Source organism: Styela clava, chromosome 11 (genome assembly GCF_964204865.1).
Source record: "Styela clava chromosome 11, kaStyClav1.hap1.2, whole genome shotgun sequence".
Taxonomy (NCBI): domain Eukaryota; kingdom Metazoa; phylum Chordata; class Ascidiacea; order Stolidobranchia; family Styelidae; genus Styela; species Styela clava.
Genome location: NC_135260.1, coordinates 7,531,543 through 7,545,735, shown reverse-complemented (window position 1 = coordinate 7,545,735; position 14,193 = coordinate 7,531,543). Strand labels below are relative to the sequence as shown.

The 14,193-nt window shown below is 33.4% G+C and overlaps 1 protein-coding gene across 1 annotated transcript; it reads right to left on the bottom strand.

Annotated features, from left to right (window-relative positions):
• Positions 1-1,633: 1,633 nt before the first annotated feature.
• Positions 1,634-12,956, bottom strand: LOC120347317 (uncharacterized). Its single transcript, XM_039417236.2, has 9 exons — positions 12,744-12,956; positions 11,005-11,237; positions 5,846-6,075; positions 5,536-5,668; positions 4,813-5,113; positions 4,513-4,601; positions 3,827-3,885; positions 3,533-3,599; positions 1,634-2,966 (listed from the first exon to the last, which is right to left on the bottom strand). Exons 1-9 carry the CDS (start codon positions 12,893-12,895, stop codon positions 2,215-2,217), a joined length of 2,016 nt encoding a protein of 671 aa, XP_039273170.2. The 5' UTR covers positions 12,896-12,956; the 3' UTR covers positions 1,634-2,214.
• Positions 12,957-14,193: the final 1,237 nt, after the last annotated feature.

The following is a 14,193-nucleotide window of genomic DNA, read 5'->3' as shown; positions in this document are numbered from 1 at the left end:
TCACCATACAATGTAGGTACTAACCTATAATATATTGTTGTAATAATTATGACATCACAGTAACAAAAAGAGTATCTTAATAGTTCTGCAAATAATTTCCACAAAATTACGATTTACATTAAATGCTCATTGATTATTTTTCATATCCTCCCTTTCAAATAAGAAAATCAAAGGAACATAACAAAAAAGCGTTCTTAGCTGACCAATACTTGTGATATCAGGCGTTCATTCCATGGACAAGGAAAATAATTCACGTCCGTGGTAATTTGCTGGCAGCCATACACTATCTGATTATATACATCGGTGGCTTGCAGTCACACCCGCCAAAACTACTCAAACAAATAGGCCACGTGCTGCCAGTTGAGAGTCCCATTTTCATCATTCGTTGATTGAATATATTTATTTTGAATACTCTCTATATGTACAGTGTGTTAAAATATCAAGCAACAATCATGGTAAAGTTTTTCGTCATGGCAACGTTAAAAAAGTAACTGTTAAAAAGCGTCAGTCGTGAAATGTTCAAATGACATTTCACCGTAATTCAATACTGTTAAAAGGTGTCAGTCGTTAAATGTTATAAGTTGCATTTTATCTTAACTTCTGTTAATTTTGCGTTACTTTATTAACACCCTGTATATATTTCCATATATTAATTATTTACCAACAACAAACTTCCTACTTATAAAATGAGAAATTCCATTTAGTAATCACTGTTAAAATTGAATCTTCTATTTATATTGTGCTATAATTGCCTTTCATACAATAAATTGTTATCTTTGCAAAGCAATATTTTAATCCTCTCTTTCCTTCATAATGAAATGAATATTCCCTTTCATATAGAATAATATTGTAGTTTGCCTGATTTCACTTGTGCAATTTGAATCATTATCTAAAAACACTCACTCGTTGGGTATAATAAACATTGCGACATAGCTGCAAAATTTTTTTTTTGTTTTTCATATTCATATAACATTAACCTGAGTAACTTCAAATCTAAATCTCCATGTAATTTACCCTAAATGTGTATAGTTTTCTCTAAAATGCATATATAAGGTTGACCATGGGGGCAAACCTGAGGTCTAGCTAGAATCCTTGATCTCTCGTAATTGCGCTTGTTTATTTTTTATGTAATATGAATGTATGATACTCTAATAATTAGCCTTTGCATATATAGTCACCCAATAACTGCGAATCATATGCATATCAGTGAATATAGGGGGAGCTGGGTGACCGTATCGCTTCCTCCAGTCTTTACCAACCAACAACAGTGTCTATTTATCGTAAGTATTCTTTCATTTATTTATTTAGGTTGACAAACTAATGAATATATCTATCTGCACTGATTTGTGTATATCCGAGCCGTTCAGTGCCACTGGAAATGCAATCATTTGGATCCAACAGCTATGTAACAAGCAGACGACAGAGATAGTAGAATCACTCCATGTTATCGTTTCTGGTGGAAAATTTTTTTTTTTTTTTTTTTACCGATTCGATATTATCACTTGCTGAATATTTCGCAACAGGTTATAGCTAATTGACCGAGGGATCTTAAACTATCATATTTTCGATTCTCTAATGAAATCCAGATGATAAATGTTTTGGTATATTTTACAGACTATAATAGAGACGAACGCTTATTGAATAATTTTATTTGGTGATAAAAACAAAAACAATAATACATAAAACAAAAAAGATTGAACACTTTAAACTCAGTAAGATGTAAACGTGCGAAGGAACATGTTGATGCTGCCGAAAAATATAAGAGTCGTAACACTTGTCTTGACTCTAGAAGTTGAATGTATTTTACAGACGTCTTACAAAACTCAATTTACAGCTCCAAATACTATTGTTTCAACTAACTTATCCTGGAATAAATTCCATATCTATTCTAAATATATTCAAGGTAATTCAGAATATAATTTATTCCCTCACTCCGTAGTCATATCAATTTCATCTTTGGTTATCTTTTACACACCTTTGTTCATTGTTATAGGGTCTTATGTATTCACGCTTAGTTTTATATACATAGTTCGATAAATAGCATTGTGCATTTAGAAGAGACCCTTTCGAACCTATTCATAAATTTGGTCTATTCGTCACAGTGTACCAATTTCTTTTTCTCGTGGCACAGGCCAAATATCGCCGATGTCTTTTGAATAATTTAATTGAGTTGACTTCTAGGAAGAATGTCAAACTAGTATCAATTTAATTCATTCACAGCGCGGACATTATTCGTCGAAAACCAAGTAATCGTACTAAATACATAGTTGGAGCAAACGCAAAATTCACCAACACCAAGCAAGTTGACCCTACTCCATACAATGGGTATAAGTAAGCAATGTCGTCCTTAGCATACCAAAACTCCGTAGTGCTCCCGAAAACTGTCTTTTGTATTACGTTTGAACGTATATCTTCGTCATTGTAATCACTATCCTTAATTTGTAACGATTGTTGGCCACTATTCCATAGAGGTGACATATCAGCTGAAGATGCCGTTACATAGTCCAAGATAATCCACGCCACATAAGGCGCCATAGTAACGAAAAAGAACAAAGCTGTCATGAACATGAAGCGCCACAGTGCACTACATCTCACAAAGACATTGGAAGAATGCTTTCGAAGGTGCAACAGACGAGAAGCACTAACAATAAGCCAACACCAAGTGATAAAAGTAACAGAAGCAACGTACACCATGTGACTTTTGCTCAAAGGAAAAAACGCAGTGGAGCACAACGAACATCGAGAGATGAAAGTGTATGTCGTTGACGGTTGGGTTGGATTGGATATTTCTTCGTTTGTTTTCGATTTAGAAACAATTCCTGCGGACGCAATGCCTCTAGATTCAAATTGATCTTCAAAGCTGCTCGGTATTTTACTGAAACCAGGAGGCGAACAGTCTCCAATAGACATATCATCATTGCCACTCACGACACTTTTATTACTTGAAGAGTTAACCAGCCCTTGATCTGCCAATAGAAAGACGGATTGGATACTCAATGTAATCAATCAATCAGTGGACTAAAAATGTTAAAAATTTACAATTCTTATTGGACACGTTAGTGGACATAACGATGGTTTCAATATTATGTTATTGTTATTTGTCATCATTATCATTAAAAAAATCGTTTTTCTCTTTGAATACTGAAACAATTGCTTTGAAATTTTCAGTGGTTAAAGATTGATTTTTTTGCCAGAATGCTATTACTTTTATTTGTTTCTAAATTTTGTGTGAAATCTGATACTTCTTCCAAAATATTGATGTATTATTTTATCCACGAGAACACAGGCTGTCCCGTTTGATTCTGTAAATTATTGCTACGCGAAACTCGAAAATTTTTCGAGGGTGCCGGTAGCGTCAAAGGTAAGGATTGCTTTGCTCTGGTTAACGTGTCCATATATTTGAGCATTGTTCTCTTGTTTAGTTCATGGTTATATACGATTTAGTAAATTTAATTAGCATATACTTTGAATATTTTTGAGTTTCTTGATATCATTTATGTAAACATAGATCATATATTTAAAAAGTTTTTACCTGCTAGACTTTTTGGCTTTTTGAGACGCTTGAAAATATTTTCCACTCTGGTTATGTTACTAGTATCCTGTACAAAGACAAATGAATAATTTTAGTTTTGCTAATTTTGGGAGGAAAGTGTAATCTCAGCTTTATTAAAAACAGTTTCGTCCTATTTTATTAATCTTTGACTTGTAAAGTTTTCAGAACATGAAATAGAATAAAATTAATTTTGTAGCACAACCAATGACTGCAGAGATAATTTAAGATTTAAGAAACGAACACCATAATATTCTAATTTAATTAAATGCATACATTAAGATCTTTCGATGAACTCGTCAATGCGGGCGTCACAGTTGTTGCATGGATGTTGCCTGAAATAAACGGATAGTGTAGTGTTATTTTTGTATGCTATTAGTAAAATAAGGGAAGCAGTATATATAGTTATTAGTTTGTATATTTGATGGAATGAAAATGGCCACTTTTCGGCACATCATACATCGTGGACTGGGTAACAGGCATGATCTGGAACCTAATTGACGTCATTATAAGTTGTACCTGTCAACTAGTTTATCCCGTAGAATAAATTATTATTGAATAACGTAGTTATTTTAAGAAAATTGGGTACTCCCGTAGTATGTGTACCAAGTTAGGGTTAAGTCATAATTTTATTCCGAATTTCCCTATTTTAGTTCGATTACGAGTTCGGGACTGTCTGTGTTAGCCAAGTGAATATACCCCCTGCCCATAGGCTTCCGTCCCTTTACACAACTTGATGTAAAGTAGGCGAACAAAATTAGTTACCTTCATATTAGTACACACACTGCTGGAGCGCCGAAAATTGCAAATGGGAAATTTTACAATATATAGCCAAACTGTAATAAATATCAGAAGTATAATACGATTGTTACATATGGCCTATTTTGTTTAAAATCGATTCAAATTATATTTGGTTTTCTATGGGTTATCAGATATTCCGTGATCTATATACATTTACATACTTTCTGTTATCAGCTGATTCTGTACAATTGGTATCATCTGCGTAATCTGTACTGGCAAACACGTCATCGGACAGGTGAAAACTAGGTTCCTGCAGATTTAATAAAAACAGTATAGTAATATTCAACTATACACAGCCTCAATTTTATAACGATTCTGTATGTAATTTCAATTGATTTATCCGAAGTCTGTCTTTTTTGAAGTAATAATCTATCAAACTTAAGGCATTAATATTAAAGTACATTTTTTTGCATCAAGTTAATGAGCTTTTTGCTTAGTTTGCATTGACTTAGCTGACTTACTCTGATCTCCTGAATGCCAAGGGCAGTACACAAGTCAATACAAATGCTGTCCACACGAGAAACAAAGAAAACCCGGTGGCACACTTGCTCATCACAGAGTAGCTGTGGCGACCGACGTAGGATTGGGTTCCGGAAGTGCTTCTTGACCGTAAGACTTGAGACATCCGTCTGCCTGTATTCATGAGACGTCCCATGCTCGAACTCCGTTTTTTGGACTGGACACTTCGTTGCTTTCCTTTACCGGCATTATCTGATGCTCCTCTTACAATTTGTGGCTTCCGAGTACAAGATCCAGGCTCGTCTGTGATAGATTGCGTCAATAATGTAAACAGTCGCTTCATAGAATATTAATTATTAAAAGTTCAAATGGAGATATCTGCGTAACAGATGTAAGTTTACCCCATTATCGTAGATTTGGTATGAAGTTAACGTGATAATCCCATCAACCATTTTTAATTAAATGTATTGCAATAAATACATATTTAAGAAAAAGTGGTCTTATGCTTGATTTTGGCTATGTCCTTTAAAGTTTTGAACTATCACAATTTTTGCTCGATACGCACACGATCACAGGAAAAATGATCGATATTCCCAAGCCTTCCTTTTTTAAAAATTAAAAAAATTTAAATAAATATATTGTATTCAACCTAATTTTATTGAGTACGTATGCATATTGACTATTCAGAATGATTTACAAAACTGCGTTGTGTCTCCAACACTGACCTGGGATTTTTTCGAAAAACACTGCATCAGGATCTTTGGAAAATGAGGATCGTTGTGGCGAAGAATTTGAGAATCGTGATGCCGTAGAGACTCTCCGGAGAGGAGAATCTCCGTTTCTCATCTGACTAGGATGCTGGAGACGTGAAATATATTAATATACTAATATTTAAATTTATTTCCTGAATATTAATAAATGATAAGCAGTTGATAAATAAATGATGTACTTCAGCGTTTTCCGGTAGCCAAGTATCACCTGTCTTATGAAACAAACACAGATTCACCACTAAAAGATATTAAGATAGAATCTCACCCGTCCCATATTCTTATTAAAGCCATTTGTAGCTGCTGGAGATCCGATTGAAAGAACTCTCATCATTGTATCGAAAGCTGGAAGAAATGAGTGTCCATCTGGTGAAAAAGTTGCACTCATGTGTTTGAAGTCTTCGTGGTGCCTTCCCATACTTGTTGTTCTTTTGTAAAGAGCAAAGGTCACGAGGGCAGTATTGAGAACTGAAAGGATCACCACTCCCGCCTTGAATGCTGAAAGAAAAGAAAAAACAGTAATTATCAATCAGTAAGTATAAACATACCTGACTTCAAAATTAGAAAAAAATTACTTCAACACGAAATTGGAAAATACAACGATTAAATGGGAAAGAAAGAAATGAAAAACCGTAAACTTTTTCTCATTTATGACTTTCGTGTTTACTAATTATTTAAGGTATCCATTATTCAACATAAATGATTACTGTATATTTCATGTTTATCTTTTTTACATTCTTGTGTTAAATTATGCCTTGAAATCAACATTGATAAACATATACGATTAGTGGCTGACCGTCAATTCATATTCATGTTGCATTTTTGAGAAGTTATCATATTTCTCCGCTTCGCATGACTCTTTTACTTTTTTTGCTGCAAACTAAAGTAAAAGAATAAAGCCGCAAACAAGTCCTATCTCTGAAGGTTAATTACGGCGTGTACCGTAGCGGCGCAAGTGACATTTATAAACCAGGTCGCTTCATTTGTATCTGAAACTTTACCGCGTTTGAAATATGCAGGAGTGTCATTGCGATACGCCGACCATCCCTGATAAAACCATCTTCTCGGTGATGAGGTTGTTATATTATTCTCATTTAAGTTGCGGTTACACGCTCTTACACGGTATGTTGTGTTTAGGTCATGAAGCAAGACCATGATCTTGGTTTTAAATATTTTATGAAGCACTGCCTTGTATCATTGTTCATTTCATTATGAATGTCAAAGTGAAATAAAATATGCTTCAAGTTCTTGCAAATGTTAAGTTATCTAAAACAATTGAGTTTTAGACAGATATCACAACAAATGTATATGTTGTATCGAAGCTGATAATGTTTCTAATACCATTTTGATGCAATTTTGTAAGAAAATTCTTTATGTGTCGGTCGCTTCATTTTTTCCGATATTTTATGCACGAGACACACTCAATTTTAATTTTGTTCAATTTATCAATTTAAACTGTTTCGACTCTTACGTTATTCTCATATAATTTTACATAGCAGCATTTAATTTTTGTGTTGGAAGATAGTCACCAGTTCGGTTGAATTATCCAACTCGGTATTACAAGCGGCGTAGGGAGACTCCTACTTCAATTTCTCGCTTTTATATGGAAGAAAATGATCACGTTATACAGATTTTATTTACAAATGTGAACCGGAAGGAGTCTGCCGGTGTACTCGAGTCTCATGTCACGGCACTGGGTTTCGACAACGCTTCAACGTTATGGCTTAATTATATCATTAAAAATGCATCATTTCAGCGTTTTTGCAAAAAAATACCTGTGCTGTAAATTGTAACAATAGGATGATATACTCTGATCTCAAATCGAAGGCATGACCTACTGCACCGAATCAATATAGATTAAGATTTAGGAATAGTAGGATTTCTATGTGACGCAAACTCGAGAATACTAACTTAAAGTTTTTAGTATGTGGAATTTTTAAAATGTCAATGAAATTACTGCATTTTTCCATCATAAAAAACTTTCAACGGTGTACAATATTGTTATGTGCCCATTTGACTTGTAGACTAATGTCCAACCAGACAATTCATTTTACGTCCATCTTTAATAATAATATTCCTCCATAAATAAATCATTTTTCCAAGTTTCCGTTATCGTGCATTGACCCTGTATTATTCAATCACGCAATTAATGTTAGTTTTCGGTTTTCAAAGTCACGGCTGAGAACGTGTATGAGATGCAACGTAAATCGAGTATGCGTCACTTTCAGAACGCGGAAGAAATACGCGTTGTATCTCGTCATTTCCGTTAAGGTAATATTTTCAGTACGTCAAAGTTTCATTCCTATTATGCACGCAATGCGCTTGGGTTTAAAGTGCAAAAAGTAGTGATAAACAAATTTTCAATTTCCAAAATGTTTTTTTTTCTGGCTTTAAATATTACACACTCCAATAAACTTGGATACAATAAAATTCTAGTAATTTCAGCCTATCAGCAAATTTGTGACAATTGCAAAAATAGGTCAATTTAATCAGATTTGACGAGTATAAATTTTACACAAAGTCATCGGTAGATTCGGTATTTCTTGAATATGGTTCGGTTAAGCTTCGCAGGGGTTCGAACTGATTGGAGATCTTTCTAAATTAAACGGTTTTATTTAGTTGATTGTTCGAAAAAAGGCCTCACCGGTGATGGCCAACCAGATGACGACTGAGAATATATATTCATTCTTACACATAACTTTCCACTTAATGCAGACCTGGGTTTGGGATTGAAGTTTTATATTCCATCCTACTTGCTCTGGTTGCCGCAGTAAACAGAAATGCTAACATAAAGATTATTAATTATTGTTTGCTTGGTATTATTGATAACAACCAAATTTGTGACAAATAACTTCAGCTTTTCGTCATTATCAAATTTGCTGATTACGACAGATCTAATAAAATTTTACGTTTATTCCACCGAACGGAAACAATTTGGATTATTAATTTGCTCATATTTGTCTGAAGTGCTTCGTACTTTGGTAATCATGGGTCCAAAGATAAACTCTGCAAATTAACTTTCGCCCATGCTTAATGTAATCAACTATCCAAAGTTTGCACCTCAAGCCATTTCAGACACATTTTCTACAAATTATATTTTCAAGTATTTTCTTTGAGTAGTAAAACAATTTTATGTGGAAATAGAATTTGTTTTTAAAAATTGTCATTAGTCTGTTTTTGCATTTGCTGTATGTATGACATCATTTCAATTGGACGGTTTTCTGTTATTTAAGCATTTTCTTCATTTTTGCTGAGTGTAATAATTTTGCAAAGCATGCCAGTTAGGCTGTTTTCCATATAATTGTGTTGTAAGTTTCCAAAGTCTCTCTTTCTATTACAGGTTTCGCCTGTTCATCAACGTTTACTGAATTAACAACGTATTTCATAGCATGGTCCTTGCTAAATTCAAGATGGCAATGCTAAAATATATGGAAGCGAAAGTTAAATTACTATTGCAATGTTAGCAAATATTCTGTCAAATGTTCAAAATAACTTTACCTGATTCCATATAGATTTTTGTTCCAAATTTCTTATGACATTCTGCGCGTGAATTATATACAAACGAGCTGAGTTATCGGGCCCAGTATGACACACTTAGAATTTGAAAAAAATTTAAAAAAAAAAGTACTAATGAAAAAGTAACTTCTTCTGTGTAGTAGTGAAAATTTGACATGTTGGTCTACTAGTTGCAATAAAAAAAAGTTTTTTTAACACAAACAACCACCCTAACAAAAACAACATTAATGTTCTATTTCATGTCAAATGAAAAAGTGATAATGACTGCTGTGCCGTTTGGCTAATGTATAAACGAAGTATCAGAAATAATAATAATATATGTAATTCATCAATATGTCTCAATATATATATATATGTCTTTACGTACATCTATAACCGGAATTAACTAACTCAACAAATCTCACTCAGAAGTAAACTTAAATTAGGTTAGATTAGATTTTAGCGTTGGGTATCCTGTATATATACATATGGTACCCAGAGAGTGAAACATACAGATTTAGCAGTCACACAATTTTACAAATATGTAAATACCATACTTTTAGCATCTCTATTTCAAACGATATATTTTTTTCTAAGAGTAAAATATCCCACAGACCCACCGACCCCTAAGATTCGTGTATTTTTTACCATGTCATTCTTAGTATTAGTATTGATTTTCTTTTTAAGATGAATGGAGTTTATAAAAGTGATTATCGGGTTCTCAAGATGAAACTGTCAAATTATTGATTTCGCTCTTGTGAACGTAAATCAATTTGAGCAAAAATAATGAAGAAAAATTGTCCGAATTTACCCAACGAAGTTCTTTATAATGCGTGACCGTGTGGGCGATCTAAATACATAATGAACTATTGTTCTTTCCAGACAAGAATAAAAGCATAATGTCAGGTAGACGAAACATTTAATCTAGAAAACGTTTGGTAATTTAAATTGATTAAAAGGCAAGTTTTTACTGCCAGGCAGGCTGTCAAAAACCAAAGATTATATTTTCCATTATCACCATCACCATTCACGTGAGTATAACTAGCATGAGTGAAATACCCGTGTAAGTCTGAGTTAGACTTGGCATTTAAAGATGCTAAAGTAAGAATTGAGAACAACACTCAGTAACAATATATTTTCTTCACGCCATTTCTAAGCCCACCTAACACCTAAACAGAGCAGTTATTTATTCAATGGAATGGAAAAATCGGGCAAATATTCAATGACACAAGAATCCATTTGTGCGTAGATAAATACCTAATTTTGTCAAAGTTTTTTTTGCGGGCGAAATCTAGGTGTTTAAACACATTTCGTTTGGCTCAGCATTCTCGCATTTGCGTACAAACTGCATCGATATCGCCCACATTACAGGAGGACAAGGACATGCAAAAACCACTTACTGTACTATACTACTCGATATGTCCTTACTTTAGAGTTTGAACTAAGTTCAATAAATTAAAACTCTCCATTAACTTATTATCTAATTAAATAATCAATTTCTGGGTAAATAATTTATTTGGCCGTTTTATTCAGCGAAAATTCTTCGGTCGTGACATCAGTTTGAGTTTATTAAATTGCCGTTTTAGCGTTTGTCGATAATAGTCTTGGTGAAAATGCAATAAAGCAAATCTGTATGAAACGTTTCAGGATTGTTTTTTAGCTGAATATAGGGTTGAGAAATTATATGTTAATGTTTCTAATTTCTAAAATTCAACATGAATTCCAATAGGATTTTGCGTTTTTAAATAGAATAAAATGATACTCATGACTCATGATACTCATACTCAATTTTAAAATGAAACAACCATTCAACAAAGTATGACTAGCACGGAATGAGCCAAAGATTTTTGAATTAAAATTTGAATATAATTCAAAATTTAGCTGCATTTGCAAATGTAAAACATTATCCAATGAATGTATAATTATTCTTACTTTCAAGAAGTTCTTGAGACAATATGCTGTCGTTGGTTGGGCGAAGTCTGATGTAATTTTGGTTGTTATCTATTGATTGATGATACCACGTTCCATCGTCATTCTGATCATTGGTTTGTTGATGCTTTTGTATGAACAAACTGTTCATGGCGTCAGACAGGAAGATGATGCCAGCTAGAATGTCTGTCGCGGCCAAACTGATGACAAACACATAGATACGTTGCCGAAGTCGCCTGTTATATAAAAAAAGTAAATATAACTTGCAAAAGAAGAAAATAAGATTTCTCGATTTCCATCTACGGACCATATGCAACTGTATATTATTACATAAATATTGCAGATAGCCAATTACTGGTGGTTGTGCCTAACAAAAAATTCGTGCGATATTTTACACTTTAAAGATTAAAGAAGACAACCGCGTGAATATTACAATTCAAATATGCGAAACGTTGTTTTACATTATGTTAACTTCCGGTAAACACACAGTCAATTGCGATTACACTTGACAGTTAACCGGGCATAATTCCAAATATAATCGACTTCTCTGCCGACATGTGTTGTTAATGAATTCTCGTGGGGATGGAATCAGATCATGGTATTTCCTCGTGAGTAAACCGTCTATTCGAGGTTATCCACTATTTTGTGATTTAAGTGTGTTACCTCAGTCGAAATCCCCAGGTGCGATTCAAAATTCGATCATGACTGATTAAAATATAGCACTTGCAAATTGCCAAAATGAGAGACATTTTACCGCGACTAATATACACAATAAACGTACCAAGTAAGAGAATAAATGTTCAGAACACACAAATTTGCACGAGTTTAGATTTTAAAATAGGTCACAAATTTAGAAAATTGTATTTTTACAACGTACATGTGAACTTTTTGAAACTATATATATTTAAAAATTTCGCAAAAGTATAAATCTCATTTCCAGATTTTTGAATATTTATCGCCATTTGCGACTATTAAAATTTTATAGTGTCGATCTGTTGAATTTATTTTGGGAAATAATCAGCTTGAAATAGGTCCCTTGTTTTCTGAACAATCGTTTTTTTACGGTTTTGTCTAAAATATCGTGCCTGGGACCGTATAAGTATTGAGTAACTATGGTGCTTATATGTCATAGCTTGTAATGACGTTATGCATATTGCTGTTTATTTGATATAAACAGCAAAACGTTGGAATGAACAATTCATTGATAGATTATATTTACAATAACTCCTAAACGTCAATCGTTGAAGCGCTTATCTATTTTATCCCACCCTGTATACAATCTCAGTTCATCTTTACAACGTACATGTGAACTTTTTGAAACTATATATATTTAAAAATTTCGCAGAAGTATAAATCTCATTTCCAGATTTTTGAATATTTATCGCCATTTGCGACTATTAAAATTTTATAGCGTCGATCTGTTGAATTTATTTTGGGAAATAATCAGCTTGAAATAGGTCCCTCGTTTTCTGAACAATCGTTTTTTTTACGGTTTTGTCTAAAATACCGTGCCCGTCACCGTATAAGTATTGAGTAACTATGGTGCTTATATGTCATAGCTTGTAATGACGTTATGCACAATTGGAATTGCACGTTGGAATGAACAATTCATTGATAGATTATAATTACAATAACTCTTAAACGTCAATCGTTGAAGCGCTTATCTATTTTATCCTACCCTGTATACAATCTCAGTTCATCTTAAATGCAAACGATACAATTCCCAACTACATTGCATTTACCTATAATTCTTCAACACGCTGATCATTGCAAGAGAATTGAAGATGATTACAAGAGCGGAGAGTAAACCGATGACAATATTTGCAGTTTGCGGGATATTGAAACTCCGGACCCCGTAACATGTTCTGGATGAGTCGCTCGGCACATTCATCATCACATATGAAACAATCCAATAGCAAATTTATAAATACATATAGATTAAATTATAGTATTCGACTGAAAAATGCATAAAGAGATAAAAAACATATTAACTACAGTCTTTTTAATTAAAATCATTTCAGCAGGCATCACTGGAACACAATTAGTGACGAGCATGCCGAATAGAATGCAATCTTTAATCAGCAACCAAAGACACTTTTTTAACCACACTCTTGTGTTAGTCTGAAGTCAAGTCCAAAGTGCATTCGTCCATGTGAATACTTTACCGTTGCAATTCTCTCGTGACCTGAGAATGGTTTCAGTTTCCTGGTATGGTATATTTGATAAAGTCGCGTTTTGGTAATTCGGTTTCGGCACGCTTTTAAATATCTTGAGGCGTTCAGAAGTTCGGTGCCAACCCGTTGGCATATGTAAAGAGATATCACGATGTTCGCCAAGATACAAAAATTTCACTGAAACTCCGATAATACGAGAAATTTATAAGACATATATTTTATCGTTTGCAAAATATTTATTATCAAAAACCTCGAATATATTTTAGTCGCATAAAATTTTGTGGAGAGTATGGCTTTTCACGTTTGCCGTATACAGACTTCCAGTATTAAGCATCGTTAAAAGTTTTTTCACGTTTCTGATGTTCAAACTAACTTATTCAATATTATTAACTAATACATGAACCATATGTTTATATCGTAAGTTATAATTATTTTTTATATAATTATTTTAGCAGATATTCAACGATTGAGTTTCAGTGGATTTTATTTTTTCGTATTGTATATAATTACTACTGTACATATTCTTTCGTATGGCTGAACTAATGGATTGGTTATAATCTATTTACGTACCGGTATTTTCATGCCACTCGGCGAAGGAAAGTATAGTTTGCCGTAGATCTTAAATCGATTAAATGATTCGTCCCGGTGTGCATAGGTACAAAAACAAAAGCATTCATCAACATTCACCTTCACCACACGACATATTTTCTTGGGGACCAGGCGGATAAATAGACAAGTTACACACAAGTAATCTAACTGAATCAATGTTGCCTTCTGAACAAAATAGTAGATTATATCGATAGATACCGTCGTAATGACTTAGCTTAAATTTACAATCCATTCACTGATACTCGTTTGCCAAACGAATCACAACTAAAATAACTTTAAAAAAAAATCTAATTCATTTATGCAAATGTTCATGCCCTGCATGTGTATCGTTGATGCCTGATGGAATGCAACATGACAAGAAAATGTTTGGCAAAAGACCTCTTCGTCCTCGATTCAGATTGCATCGTTT

Bases quoted from the DNA above. Each gene is read 5' to 3' on its own strand.
- LOC120347317 (XM_039417236.2), bottom strand. From the start codon at position 12,895: ATGATGAATGTGCCGAGCGACTCATCCAGAACATGTTACGGGGTCCGG. The intron at 11,238-12,743 runs GTAAATGCAATG...TTTATATAACAG, and splicing joins AGCGTGTTGAAGAATTATAG to GCGACTTCGGCAACGTATCT. The intron at 3,886-4,512 runs GTATGTAAATGT...CGTTTATTTCAG, and splicing joins GAATCAGCTGATAACAGAAA to GCAACATCCATGCAACAACT.